This window comes from Rhinopithecus bieti, unplaced genomic scaffold (assembly GCF_001698545.2).
Source record: "Rhinopithecus bieti isolate Rb0 unplaced genomic scaffold, ASM169854v2 scaffold_13207, whole genome shotgun sequence".
Taxonomy (NCBI): Eukaryota; Metazoa; Chordata; class Mammalia; order Primates; family Cercopithecidae; genus Rhinopithecus; species Rhinopithecus bieti.
The window spans coordinates 5,540,313-5,555,414 of NW_016807866.1; the positions used below are offsets into that span (position 1 = coordinate 5,540,313).

A 15,102-nucleotide genomic window follows, 5' to 3' on the forward strand; every position below is an offset into this window, starting at 1 on the left:
GGAAGGAAGGAAAATATCATAAGAATGCACTTAATCCTGAGTAACATAGGGAGACCCCATCTCTACAAAAAAAAACAAAATTAAAAGTTAGCTGGGCATAGCGGCATGCTGCAGCTTCTCGAGAGACTGAGGTGGGAGGATCGCTTGGGCCCTGGAGGTTAAGGCTGCAGTGAGCTACGATTGTGCCATGGTACTCTAGCCTGGGTGACAAAGCAAGACCTTCTCTCAAACAAACAAACAAAAAAATGCATTTAACGGATCTGACCTACCAAACACCATAGATCAGCCTCGCGTAGCTTTAAAGTGCTTTGAACGCTTACGTTAGCCTATAGTCCAGCAAAGTCATCTAACACAAAGCCTATTTTATCATAAAGTGTTGAGTATCTTCTGTAATTTATTGAACCTGTACTGAAAGTGAAATGCAGAATGGTTGTATGGGGCTCCAAATACAGATTCTGCAGAATGCATATCGCTTTCCTAACCCATCAGTGAAATCAGTAAGTCCTAAGTGGAACCATCAGAAGGGAGGGACCATCTGTATTTGACTTGCTTAATTGTTCAAGTTTCTGAGTAAATAGGCCAAGCAACTACTAAGCCACTAGAGGGAGCAACTTGCCTACTGTTTCTAGAGTAAAGCAGCAGGTGTTTCGGGACTGGTGGCGCCACCTGGACCTCAGTGGAGGGTGGTGTGGGTGCAGCCCTTCCCAGGACGGGTGACCCACCTGGCTGACGAAGCTGACTGTCAGCCCCTGGCCTCTCTCCCAGAGGTGTGCCCTCAGATCAAAGAGGACACTTCCTCCCCTTAAGAGGATTTGTTTCCTCGAAGGCACAGCTTCTATGATCTGTGTTTTCTTTCTTCCTTTCCCTTTTACATTTAATTCCTTGTAGCCACCAAGTTTTGAGAACAAAGCTGTTTAGAAAGCAGTGAAGAACACAACATCACTGATGTAGTATATTCCCGGCCAAAATATTGATGTGACTCTCATCATGAGAAAATCAGACCAATTCACTTTGAGAGAAATACTACCAAATAATGGTCTACAGTCTTCAAAAAAAAAAGAAAAAAAAGGTCATTGCAAACTACTCTACATTAAAATATATGAAAGAGATGAGACAATTAAATGCAATCCATGGGCTAGGCGTGGTGACTAACGCCTGTAATCCCAGCACTTTGGGAGGCTGAGGTGGGCAGATCACGAGGTCAAGAGATCAAGACTATCCTCGTTAACATGGTGAAACTCCATCTCTACTAAAAATACAAAAAATTAGCCGGGCATCATGGCGGGCGCCTGTGATCGCAGCTACTTGGGAGGCTGAGGCAGGAGAATGGCGTGAACCTGGGAGGTGGAGCTTGCAGTGAGTGGAGATTGCGCCACTGCACTCCAGCCTGGGCAACAGAGCAAGACTCTGTCTCAAAAAAAAAAAAAAAAAATGCAATCCATGATCCTACTTTGGACCATGGATTGAAACAAAAACTATAAAAACGTTACTGGAACAATTTGGACACATTTGAATATGGGCTATATTTTAGATAATAGTGTCGTATAACGATAAATGCCTGGCATGTGGTCACAACTATAGTAATGTAGGGGAATGCCCTTGTTACCATATATAATACTAAAGTGTTTAAGATGAAGGTTTATGATATCAGCAACTTGGAGAGAAAAAGGGACAGAGAGGGAAAAGCAAACATAGCAAAATAATTAGTGAACTTAGGTGAAGGGTATAGGGTGTTTATTGAACTATTCTTGCAACTTCTCTGTGATAGGAAAGAAATATATACATTCACTTCATCTTTGAAAGTGAGAGAGAGAAGGAAGGAAAGAAATACTGAATAGTACTAGGTATCTGGGGGGATGAGTGAGGTGGTAGTTTCCAAGGACAGAGTGAGGGTCTCTCTTGTGGAATTGGGGTCCACAAGAATGTGCAGCTCCCCTGCAATGGGAACCTGTGGGGAATGCCAATCAGAAAATGAAATAAAATCTACAGATCTGGCCAGTGTGGTGGCTCACGCCTGCAACCCTAGCACTTTGGGAGGCTGAGGAAGGCAGATCACCTGAGGTCAGAAGTTTGAGACCAGCCTGGCCAACATGGTGAAACTCCATCTCTACTAAAAATACAAAAAATTATCTGGGCATGGTGGTGCACACCTGTAATCCCAGCTACTTGGGAGGCTGAGGCAGGAGAATCGCTTAAACTCGAGAGATGGAGGTTGCAGTGAGCCGAGATTGTGCCACTGCACTTCAGCCTGAATGACAGAGCAAAACTCCATTTCAAAAAAAAAAAAAAAAACCCCTAGAGATCCTGGACACGGAGAATATGCATTCGGAATAGTATGTAAGAAAAGAACTCCCTAAAATTAGTGGGGTTTGATGCTGATGAAACGTGTAAATTAACACATTTACTGGTTTTTGGATTTCCATCAGTACTTCAAATTGTTGTAAAATGTTTGGCCTGCATATTTGTTTCTGTGGGCACAATTGTCTCTTTAGTAGCTGTGAATTATGATCAACATGAATATTCACAATCTAATGAATATTAATATTATCAAATAGGGACTAAAAAGTAATGAAATCAGGCCGGATGCAGTGGCTCACACCTGTAATCCTAGCACTTTGGAAGGCAGAGGCAGGCAGATCTCCTGAGCTCAGGAGTTTGAGACCAGCCCAGCCAACATGGAGAAACTCTGTTTCCACGAAAAATACAAAAATTAGTCGGGCGTGGTGGTGTGTGTCTGTGGTCCCAGCTACTTGTGGGGCTGAGGCAGAAGGATCACTTGAGCATGGGAGGTGGAGGCTACAGTGAGCTGAGATCGTGCCACTGCACTCCAGCTTGGGTGGCAGAGTGAGATTGTCTCAAAAAAAAAAAAGTAATGACATAAAAACTAGGATGGAAAAACAGCCCATTCCACATGTGAAGTGTCCATAATGAAGGACAGACAGAGTCATCCCCAGGGATTCCTTACTGCTGCTGGTTGTGGCACTAAGGAATTGGGGTGGCTGCCCACGGTCCTAGGAAACTGGGTGTGCCTAGGAAATTGAGAGCGTTAGTCCTTAGGGTGAGAGCACTGTCCCTCAGAAAGCAGGTTTATAAGTACTTGGAGTGTGTATGCTGGGGAGGAGTGGTTTTCTAAAACTGCCGGGGGCTGGGCACACGGTGGCTCACACCTGTAATCCCAGCACTTTGGGAGGCCAAGGCGGGTGGATCACTTGAGGTCAGGAGTTCAAGCCCATTATGGCCAACAGGTGAAACCTCATCTCTACTAAAAAAATACAAAGATTAGCCGGGTGTGGTGGTGCACACCTGTCGTCCCAGCTACTTGGGAGGCTGGTACAGGAGAATCACTTGATCCTGGGAGGCGGAGGTTGCAGTGAGCCGAGATTGTGCCACTGCACTCCAGCCTAGGTGACAGAACGAGACCCTGTCTCACAAAACAAAATAAAAAAATTTTAGGCTGGGTGCAGTGGCTCACACCTATAATCCTAGCACTTTGGGAGGTCGAGGCGAGCAGATCACTTCAGGTCAGGAGTTCAATACCAGCCTGGCCAACATGGCAAAACCCCATCTCTACTAAAATTACAAAAATTAGCTGGGCGTGGTGGCGGGCACCTGTAATCCCAGCTACTTGGGAGGCTGATGCAGGAGAATTGCTTGAACCCGGGAGTCAGAGGCTGCAGTGATCTAAGATTGCACCACTGCACTCCAGCATGGGTGACAGAGCAAGACTGTGTCTTAAAAATAAATAAATAAATTAATTAATTAATTAATTAATTTAAATAAAAGTAAAAATAAAACTGCCTGGGGAAATCTACAAATTTACTACTGATAGAGCAAGACTGTGTCTTAAAAATAAATAAATAAATAATAAATTTAAGTAAAAGTAAAAATAAAACTGCCTGGGGAATCTACAAATTTACTACCTCACCCATCTCTCAGAGAATCCCTGAGAAAGGGAGCCCCTCTCACCGACGGAGGTGTGTTCTTCCCCTTGGGAGCATAGGGCCAAAAAAATATCAAAACCCATGGGTGCATAGATTTTATGCCTTCTATAGTCACATTTAAAATTTTTTTTTTAAATTCGATTGTTACTTTTTGAGAAAGGGTCTCATTCATGTCACCCAAGCTGGAGTGTAGTGGAGTGTAGTGGTGTGATCATGGCTCACTGCAATCTCTACTTCCTGGATTCAGGTGATCCTCTTACCTCAGCTTCCTAAGTAGCTGAGACCACAGGCACACGCTACCACACCCAGCTAATTTTTGTATTTTTAGTAGAGATAGAGTTTTGCCATGTTGCTCAGGCTGGTCTTCAGCTCCTGGGTTCCAGTGATCCACCCCTCTTGGCCTCCCAAAGTGCTGGGATTACCGGCATGAGCCACAGCGTTCAGCCACTTTTTTGTTTTTAATCAGCAATTAAACCTGCACAATGGCCAGGCACGGTGGCTCACACCTATAATCTCAGCACTTTGGGAGGCTGAGGCAGGCAGATCACTTGAGATCAGGAGTTCAAGACCAGCCTGGCCAACATGATGAGACCCTGTCTCTACTAAAAATACAAAAATTAGCCAGGTGTGGTGGTGTGCACTTGTAATCCCAGCTACTCAGGAGACTGAGACAGGAGAATTGCTTGAACCTGGGAGGCGGAGTTTCTAGTGGGCCAAGATGGCACCACTGCACTCCAGCCTGGACAACAGGGCGAGACTCTGTCTCGAAAACAAAACAAAATAAAAAACAAAAGAGGCCAGGTGCAGTGGCTCATGCCTGCAATTCCAGCACTTTGGGAGGCCAAGGCGGGTGGATCACGAGATCAGGAGATCGAGACCATCCTGGCTAACACAGTGAAACCCGTCTCTGCTAAATATACAAAAAAATTAGCTGGGCGTGGTAGTGGGCGCGTGTAGTCCCAGCTACTCAGGAGGCTAAGGCAGGAGAATGGGGTGAACCCGGGAGGCGGAGCTTGCAGTGAGCCTAGATTGCACCACTGCATTCCAGCCTGGGCGACAGAGCGAGACTCTGTCTCAAAAAAAAAAAAAAAAACCCTGCACAATGACTCAATTATATGTTTGGTATATTCAACCAATGGTTGTATCTCTGTGATATGCTTTCATATTTTTATCACTCTGTTTCAGGGAGAGTGGTGAATATCAGTAGTTTACAGTGTTTAAGGGCTTTTGAAAACTGCAGTGAAGATCTGCAGGAAAAGTTCCGCAGTGAGACACTCACAGAGGGAGACCTGGTGGATCTCATGAAAAAGTTTGTGGAGGACACAAAAAATGAGGTGCATGAGAGGGAAGGCTGGCCCAACTCACCTTATGGAGTGTCCAAGTTGGGGGTCACAGTCTTATCTAGGATTCTGGCCAGGCGTCTGGATGAGAAGAGGAAAGCCGACAGGATTCTGGTGAATGCGTGCTGCCCAGGACCAGTGCAGACAGACATGGATGGGAAATACAGCATCAGGACTGTGGAGGAGGGGGCTGACACCCCTGTCTACTTGGCCCTCCTGCCTCCAGATGCCACTGAGCCACAAGGCCAGCTGGTCCATGACAAAGTTGTGCAAAACTGGTAAACATCTGCTTCGGAGCTTGATGCTTAATAAAGGTTGGTGGAATGAATGAATGAAATGATGTTGTGGCTTGATTTTCTTTCTGTTCTTTTTCTTTTTTTTTAAGATGGAATCTCGCTCTTGTCGCCCAGTCTAGAGCGCAGTGGTGCGATCTCAGCTCACTGCAACCTCTGCCTCCTGGGTTCAAGCTGTTCACCTGCTTCAGCCTTCTGAGTAGCTGGGATTACCAAGAGTCCGCCATCACGCTTAGCTAATTTTTGTAATTTTCGTAGAGACGGGATTTCACCATGTCGGCCAGGCTGGTCTCGAACTCCTGACCTTGGTTTATCTGCCTGCCCTGGTCTCCCAAAGTGCTGGGATTAAAGGCGTGAGCCACGGCACCCAGCCTTTTTTTATTTTTTCTTCTTCTTTGTTTTTGTTTGTTTGTTTTGTTTTGTTTTGAGATGGAGTTTCACTCTTGTTGCCCAGGCTGGAGTGCAATGGCATGATCTCGGCTCACTGCAACCTCCACCTCCCAGGTTCAAGTGATTCTCCTGCCTCAGCCTCCTTAGCAGCTGGGATTACAGGCATGTGCCACCACACCTGGCAAATTTTGTATTTTTAGTAGAGACGGGGGTTTCTCCATGTTGGTCAGGCTGGTCTCGAACTCCTGACCTCAGGTGATCTGCCTGCCTCGGCCTCTCAAAGTGCTGAGATTATAGGCATGAGCCATCACACCCAGCCTCTTTCTGTTCTTGAAAAGGAATGTTCATAAGAATCTCCCTGGGAGAAAGGTGTCTAGTTCTAGAATCTGGAGCTGAACAACATTGCTATGCCCAACTCTTTAGCCTGAGAGGGAGAAGAACATTGTCTCAAATTTTAGTGGGCATCAGAACCACCTGAAGGGCTGATTAAAACAGATTGCTGGTTCCCCTCACCACACCAGTTCACTTCATTTCTAACAAGTTCTCAGGTGGTGCTGACACTGCTGGTCCTGGGACTGCACTTAGAACCACTGGCGTAGCAAGCGGTTTTAGAACTATGGAGCCATTTTCCAGCTGTTCCTTGCTGTTTCTAGTTTTTTGATTCTGTAAGGGTGATGCTTTGTCCTCTATTTCCTTAGCTCTGCAAGCTTTCTTTGCATCTCATTCTGTTTTATTTGAGTATATTTTTATTGGTTCTTATACTTTTTGTTTGAGACAGCGTCTCAGTCTGTCGCCCATGCTGGAGTGCAGTGGCACAAGCTCACTGCAACCTCCACCTCTGGGTTCAAGCAATTCTTCTACCTCAGCCTCCCAAGTAGCTGGGACTACAGGCACCCGCCACCACGCCCGGCTAATTTTTTGTATTTTTAGTAAAGATGGGGTTTCACCATGTTGGCCAGGCTGGTCTCAAACTCCTGGCCTCAAGTGATCTGCCCACCCCAGTCTCCCAAAGTGCTGGGATTACAAGCAAGAGCCACCACACCCGGCTGGTTCTTATACTTATGAAGTAGTGGAGCTTGAGGGACTCAGAAGGAACATCTTCTTTCATTGGGACGTGATTTCTTCTAGATTTTCAGCTGGGTTTTGCATTCTGCATTCCTTCCCAGAATGTTTGCAAGGTTGCCCAGCCACCGCAACTTTGTCTCTTTACTTCTTTACTGAAACACATGCAGATGTCTTCTTCTTAACCTGTGTACACCCCCTGTGACCTACAGCCCAGAGTGATTCTTCAGTGGCTCCCTAAGCCTTTTTTTTTTTTTTTTTTTTTTTTTTTGAGACAGGGTCTTGCTTTGTTGCCCAGGCTGGAGTGCAGTGGCATGATCATGGGTTACTGCAGCCTCAACCTCCAGGGCAAGAGACTTCCATGACTAAAACTTCAAGTGATCCCCCCACCTCAGCCTCCTAAGTAGCTGGGACTACAGGCATGTGCCATCATGCCCAAATAATTTTTTAATTTTTGGTAGAGACAGGGTCTCACTATGTTGCCCAGGCTGGTCTTGTACTCCTGGACTAAAGCAATCTTCACTCCTTTGCCTCTCGAAATGCTGGGATTCCAGACATGAGCCACCGCACCCACCCTCTTTTATAATGTTTTTTTTTCAGATAGTCTCGCTCTGTCGTCTGGCTGGAGTGCAGTGGTGCCGTCTTGGCTCACTGCAACCTCCACCTCCCATGTTCAAGCAGTTCTCCTGCCTCAGCCTCCTGAGTAGAGTGGCTGGGATTACAGGTGTGCACCATCATGCCTGGCTAATTTTTGTATTTTTAGTAGAGATGGGGTTTTGCCATGTTGGCCAGGCTGGTCTTGAACTCATGACCTCAGGTGATCCGCCTGCCTCAGCCTTCCAAAATGCTGTGATTACAGGAGTGAGACAGCACCTCTTTTAAAATCTTTATGACAATAGGTGAGTTCACATTCCCTGCTTTCAAATGGGATTGGTTTTGCAACAGGCCTCCTGGCTTCAGGTTACATCCTGTAGAAAAAAGACTTGGAGACCAAAGAGCCTTCTGAAAAAGAAGAAATGTACTTGCAAAGGTTTGCAAGAGTGTCAAGGCTTTGGCAAGAATGGTTGGTCAAACAACAAAAATTCAGTGGAATTTAAATTCTGGCTGGCCACAGTGACTCAAGTCTGTGATCCTAGAACTTTGGGAGGCTGAGGCAGGAGGATCACCTGAGGTCAGGCGTTTGAAACCAGCCTGGGCAACACAGCAGGCCTCCATGTCTGCAAGCAAAACAAACAAAAATTAGCCAGGCATGCTGGCACACAAACACCTGTAGTCCTAGCTACTTGGTAGGCTAAGGTGGGAGGGTCACTTGAACCCAGGAGTTCAAGGCTGCAGTGAGCTATGGTCATACTGTTACCCGTGGGTCCTTGCTTCCAGAGCTCCCAAGATGATGGCCTCGTGTTCTCTGACCTGGGGTTCTTGGCCTCACGGATTCCAAGGAATGGAATATTGGGCCATGCGGTGAGTGTTATAGCTCTACTAAAAGCCGTGGGTCATGGAAGAGAACCGTGGAACCCAGTGACTAGTGTTCAGCTCAATTAGGACGAACCCAGCCACTTAGCCCTGCAGGAACAATGGCAAGCCTTTAGCCTAATCAGGAGTGGCAATGGGCGCCTCGCTGGATCAGGAGCACAGTGGACACCCTGCCGGATCCAGAGGGATGGAAGTCAGCGGCGGGTCTGCAATGGCGGCAAATAGCAGTGATGGACGGCAAACAGCAATGGTGGACGGTGAGTGAAAGCTCAGCTCCAGCCGTAACAAACATGGACCAGAAGAGAGTGCAGGCCAGATGGAGTGGCTCATGCCTGTAATCCCAGCATTTTGGAAGGCCAAGGCAGACAGGTTGCTTAAGCCCAGAAGTTTGAGACCAGCCTGGACAACATAGCGAGACCCCTCTCTACAAAAATTCAAAAAAGATTAGGCGGGCGTGGTGGTGCACACCTGTAGTCCCAGCTACTCAGAGGCTGAAGTTGGGAGGATCACTTGAACCTGGGAGGTCAAGGCTGCAGTGAGCCATGATTGTGCCAGTGCACTTCAGCCTGAGTGACAGGACAAGACCCTGTCTCAAAAAAAACTGAAACAACGACAAAAACATCCTTCAGCCTATTTGTATGTCACTGATTAAATCCAACATGCTCTTACAGTATTCTTCTCAGGTCACAGCTCCTAAGACATTTTAATGGCTCCCTTCCTGGCTCTAAAGACATTTTAATGGCTTTCAATCAGCTTCCTGAGTATCTTTTATACTCTCATCTCCCTCTGCAGCCAAACTCCAGTCCTGCTAATGACGGGCAATAGCCCAGGAACCACAGAGCACTTCAGGCTCTGCCTGACAAACTCACAGACAGGAAGTGTAGGAGAAAATGAACCGGTCCCTTTTATTTCTTCTTCCTCTTTTGTCTCTAACTAATCCTTTTTGGATAAGTGTGTAACCCACTTCCTCTTTTGTCTCTAGCCAGTCCTTTTTGGATAAGCATGTAGCTCACTTGGATGACCCTTAATTGTCAATCCAGGACTGACTACAAAGTCCTGTGGTCTCTAGTGACTTCACTGATGAGTGAAGGTCCAGCTTCACTGATGAGTCTAGAGAGTAGTAACTCTCTTGGTGTAAAAACTAAGGGAGATGATACATTAAATCTAAGTGTAAATTAGATTATGCTTAAAGTGTAAGTCATGGTTATTATTAATAGATCCCCAAGTTAGCCTATATGTGAACTTTTCCATAGAGAAATATGATTTAAATGCAGCATATTTTAAATGGATTATCTCATACAATGTGTTTTTTGTTTGTTTTATATTGTTTTTGTTGTTTTCTGAGACAGAGTCTTCCTCTGTTGCCCAGGATGGAGTGCAGTGACGCAATCTCGGCTCACTGCAACCTCCAACTCCCGGTTTCAAGTGATTCTCCTGCCTCAGCCTCCCAAGTAGCTGGGAGTACAGGCACGTGCCACCACGCCTGGCTAATACAATGTGTTTTTTTAGACAACAGAGGAAGCCAGTGGTTCTTTCCATATCAGCTTTTCTGTGATACATTTTTCTTTTTTTTTGAAACAGAGTTTCTGCTTGTTACCCAGGCTGGAGTGCAGTGGCACCTTCTCGCCATCTCGGGGCTCACCGCAACCTCCCCCTCCTGGGTTCAAATTATTCTCCTGCCTCAGCCTCCTGAGTAGCTGGGATTACAGGCATGTGCCACCACACCCAGCTAATTTTGTATTTTTAGAAGAGACAGGGTTTCTCCATGTTGGTCAGGCTGGTTTTGAACTCCTGACCTCAGGTCATCCGCCCGCCTCGGCCTCCCAAAGTGCTGGGATTACAGGCATGAGACACTGCACCTGGCCAGAATACTCAAATCTCAATGTTATACATTTACTGTCTATCCTGTATCAGTATGTTGTACACAGTATACAGTAATTGACAGTATACTGCCAATTATAAATTGAGTTTTTTAAATGATTTACAAATGAATTTGTCAAAATTAAATTAACCCCACCCCCATACACACACCCGGAGTCCTTTACAGATAGGTGGTATATGAATATAAGGTACAAATTATATGTGCATGGTGGCTTTGGCACAAATAGACTGGTTCTTTTTTTAATGTTAAGTGTAAAGCAGTTCTTTCATCTCTGTTCAGTGCAGTGTTGAGTGTGACTAGGATTTGAAGAACCTTAAAGAAAAAAACTCACTTGCTTGCCATCTTTTTTTTTTTTTTTTTTTTTTTTTTTTTTTTTTTTTTTTTTTTTTTTTTTTTTTTTTTTTTTTTTTTGCTGTTTTGTTTGCTGCTTTTGTAAAACCAGTTTATCATATTCTCATTAGGAAATCAATCTTCATGAAATTAATTTTTTTTTTCCTGCTAACTGTGGCCCAATCTTTTCATTTCTCTCTGCTTCTATCTTAAGAGCATTCCTCAAATTGACCATGAGAGGATTTACATCTGGGGCACTTGGTATATGCCAAATGGAGACAAAATCAGAATCAGCAGCCTGGCTGGGCCACAGGTCCAGCATTCCAAACTATTAAAATATTCTTACTGTTTCCAGGGAAGTGACAGATCCACTTTGGAATCTGATAATATACCCCTTCCCTAGAAACATGCATAAACACAAAGTGTCCTAAACAACTTCCAAGTGCTCATACCTCCCCCACCTCCCAAACTCTTTGACTATTGCCTCGCCTTCACGAACTCCAGACCTGGTCTGAACATTTCTAAAGGACGCTCGGGGGTCAAAAGGAGCCACGCCACTGCAAAAATGACAGCCTTCATCTACAAGTGGCCCGCTTCGGGTTGGCTGGAGCCGCAGCTGGGTGGGGACAGGGCTTGCACTGCCTACCACGCACCATCCAGGTGCGTCCAGTCCTGAAGCGGTCGGACTGGACCGTCCAGGTCCCAGCGCTCGAGAGGACGGCAGGCAGGGGCTGGAATTGTCTAGAGATAGGAATGCTTTCTAAGGTTGACGTCAAGGTCTCCTTCCTGAGCCATAGCCCACGTGACAAGCTCCGTCCAGGTAGAAATGATCTCACCTCTCCTGTCGCCCAGGGTCGGAAACCTGAGGCCCCCGTGCGGGCTGGGGCAACTTAGCGGGGGTCCCAAGCCCGCCGCGCCCTCTGCGCCCCAAGCGTGTGTGGAGGGCTTGGACGTGGTCCAGAGGGAAAAGATGGGGTGAACCAGGTGCTGCGCACCCTTCGAGGAGCCTCCGCTTCTCCGTTTCTGTGAATGACTCCAAAGCACCTCCGCGGGCCGATGCACACGCGGACGACCTTGGGCGGGCATTGACCATTTTCCCCTTCCACTCGGTTGTGTCGGGGGTCCCCAGGTGAGGCGCGGACGCCGCCCTACCCACCTGTACGAGGCCTTCCCCGGAGCAGCCCGGCTACGAAACGACGCCTATGGCGGGGAAGCTAAGGAAGACTCCCGGCCCTCACTGCGCGGCTGCGGTGACTGAACGGCCCCAGCACGCCGGGGCCCTCCCCAAGCCCTGCTCCCTAGCCGAAGCCCCGCCCTAACACCAATGGCCCACCTTCAGGCCCCGCCCCTGATCCCGCCTCCATGAGTCAAGCCTCGCCTTTCAGCCCAGCCCGGCCCGCCTAGGTCCCGCCCCTGTTGTTATGGCCCGCCTCCAGGCACCGCCCTTGATCCTGCCTTCATGAGTCAGGCCACGCCTTCCAACCCAGCCCTGCCCGCCGAGGCCCCGCCCCTGTACCGACGGCCCACTCCCAGGCCCCGCCCTTGATCCCGTCTCCATGGGTCAGGCCCAGTCTTTTAGTTCCGCCCCGCCCGCGGAAACCCCGCCCCCGCGCGCCTATGGCCCACCTCCAGGTTCCGCCCCTAACCCCGCCTCCAGGCGTCCAGCCCCGCCTTCCAGCCCCCGCCCCAAGCGCCAAGGCCCCGCCTCCAGGCTCCGCCCCGACTCCCGCAGTAGGGAAGAGCAGCCGCCGCTGGTTCTCAGGCGCGGCGCTTTGTCGGTGGTTCTGGCTCCCGGCCGCGCCGCAGCCCCTGCCCAGTCTCTCTCCCGCAGCTCGGCGGGCTCCTCCGCGCCGCACGTGAGCGCGCCCGCCAACAGGGCCACTGCCGCGGGTAAGTCGTGTCCGCGCCCTGCCCGGCGTCCAGTCCTCAGCCGCTGGGCGAAGCCGGAGGAGCCGGGCGTCTCCTCCCCGCCGGCCCGCGGGCCCTTCCCCAGGTCCAGAGGGCTTGGGCGGCGCCGTGGGGCGGCTCGGGGTGCAGGTGGCTTCCCGGCGCGCGGCTTGGGCCCATGGCGCTGGCTGCTGCAGTGCGGGGGCGGGGAGCTCGGGGCCGTAGACCCGGAGGGCAGCAGGGAGACTGGGTGGGGTCCCCTCGGGTTACCTGACCCTGGCGCGGAGGATGAGATGCCGACCACGCCCTCGCGAGCCGGGCGGCAGGTGCAGGTCAGGGGTGGATCGCGGCCCGCGCACTCTCCCGGGGCGGGCCCACAGCTAGACGCTCAGCCTTTGTTTGCTCGTGCGGTCGTGGCTGGGGAGGAGGCTGGGGACGCGGACCTGTGAGAACTGAGGGCTTTCCTCGTCGGGGAAGACCCCAGTCTTCCAGCCAGTCCTCAGGAGAAGGTATCCGGGCCGCAGTGCGCGCTCCGCCATCCTGGCCCCTGCGCCCTGCAGGGTTCCCGACTGCTCGCGGGGACTGTTACCCGCAGGTGTTGCCCTACACTCGCGACTGCAGCCCCGCAATTGGGAAGACTTTGCTAGGATTTTTTTGGTAAGGTGATGGAAGACCGTCCCCCCGGCCCCACAAGCCTCCTGCCATCACCAAGGTGGCTTAAATTTTTTCCAGTACAATTTGATTACCCCTCTGAAAGACCAAATTCAAAACAGCGTGTCCCAGAGTGAAGACCGTTGGTGATGAGTGTTTCTGTGCTGTAGACTAAGGATCGTTATCAATTTTATTACTAATAGTACATATCTGTTATCTGTTGCTAAATGTTTTTGCTTATGTGGTAGGGTCACTGTGTCCTCATTTTCATCGAGCTCAGAAATGTTCCTTCATATAAACATATTTACAGTGAACTTTTTTGGGATCTGGCAGTTGGTTTTTCTCTCGAACTTGTTGTTTTCTTTTTCTTTATTATTATTATTATTATTATTATTATGAGACGAAGGTCTCACTGTGTTGCCCAGTCTGGTCTCAAACTCCTGGGCTCAAGCAATCCTTCCTCCTCTGCCTCTTGAAGTGCTTGGATTACAGGTATGAGCCACAGTGCTCAACCCTGAATTTGATTTTCTATGAAATTAAAAATGGGTAAAGTGAGAGATTTCTTGCTGACATTTTCGATTTTACGGTATGTGAGTAGATACACTTATTATGTGATTACTTCTTTGTGTGTCTAGTTACTTATAGGCTGTATAACTGTCGGTTTTACTGAACTGTTCAATCTCTCACAGGAGACATATCTAGGATAGATTGCAAGATCATTGGCAAAAGAGCTATTTAAGGACTGAACCAATAATTTTATCACTAGCATAATGTACTGGAGACCCTGTACTATCTCACTTTCCTGAGCTCGAATCTGGTTCTGCCAGCTGCTGGGTGTGTGACCTGGGCAATTTTCCGAATGGCCTGACTTCCTAATACCCGTCTCACAGGACTCCTGTATTGCATCAAATAAATGCATTCGGCCTGGTACGGAGGCTCACACCTGTAATCCCAGCACTTTGGGAGGTCAAGGGGGCGGATCACAAGATCGGGAGATCAAGACCATCCTGGCCAATGTGATGAAACTGCGTCTCTACTAAAAATACAAAAATTAGCCGGGCGTGGTGGTGCATGCCAGTAGTCCCAGCTACTCTGGAGTCTGAGGCAGGAGAATTGCTTGAACTTAGGATGCAGAGGTTGCAGTGAGCCAAGATGGCGCCACTGCACTCCAGCATGGCAACAGAGCAAGACTCTGTCTAAAAAAAAAAAACAGTAACAGAAAAAAGAAGAAAAGAAATGCATGCATAAGGCCAGGTGCGGTGTCTCATGCCTGTAATCCCAACACTTTGGGAGGCCGAGGTGGGCGGATCACCTTAGGTCAGGAGTTCAAGACCAGCCTGGCCAACATGATGAAACCCCGTCTCTACCAAAAATATTTTTTAAAAAATTAGCCAGGCATTGTGGTGGGCGCCTGTGATCCCAGTACTCGGGAGGCTGAGGCAGGAGAATCGCTTGAACCCGAGAGGCAGAGGTTGCGGTGAGCCAAGATCACACCATTTTACTCCATCCTGGGTGACAAGAGCGAGACTCCACCTCAAACAACAAAAACAAAAAGGAGACCGGGCACAGTGGCTCACACCTGTAATCCCAGTACTTTGGGAGGCTGAGGCAGGAGGTTCACCTGAGGTTGGGAGTTGGAGACCAGCCTGACCAGCATGGAGAAACCCCATCTCTACTAAAAATACAAAATTAGCTGGGCATGGTGGCACATGCCTGTAATCCCAGTTAGGAGGCTGAGGCAGGAAAATCGCTTGTACTCAGGAGGCGGAGGTTGCGGTGAGCTGAGATTGTGCCATTGCACTCCAGCCTGAGCAACAAGAGGGAAACTCCATCTCAAAAAAAAAAAAAAATAA

General features: G+C 48.6%; 2 protein-coding genes across 3 annotated transcripts in view; both read left to right on the top strand.

The window, feature by feature from the left end:
- CBR3 (carbonyl reductase 3) overlaps positions 1 to 5,618 on the top strand; it is a 14,979-nt gene extending 9,361 nt beyond the window's left edge. The window contains exon 3 of the mRNA XM_017883961.1: positions 5,127 to 5,618. Coding sequence (XP_017739450.1) covers positions 5,127 to 5,563 — 437 coding nt within the window. The 3' untranslated portion in view covers positions 5,564 to 5,618. The remainder of the gene's footprint in view (positions 1 to 5,126) is intronic.
- Positions 5,619 to 12,442: 6,824 nt separating this feature from the next.
- Positions 12,443 to 15,102, top strand: part of DOP1B (DOP1 leucine zipper like protein B) — a 122,853-nt gene continuing 120,193 nt past the window's right edge. For both annotated transcript variants that reach the window (XR_001887647.1, XM_017883968.1), the window contains exon 1: positions 12,443 to 12,601. The gene's annotated coding sequence lies outside the window, so the exon portion shown is untranslated. The remainder of the gene's footprint in view (positions 12,602 to 15,102) is intronic.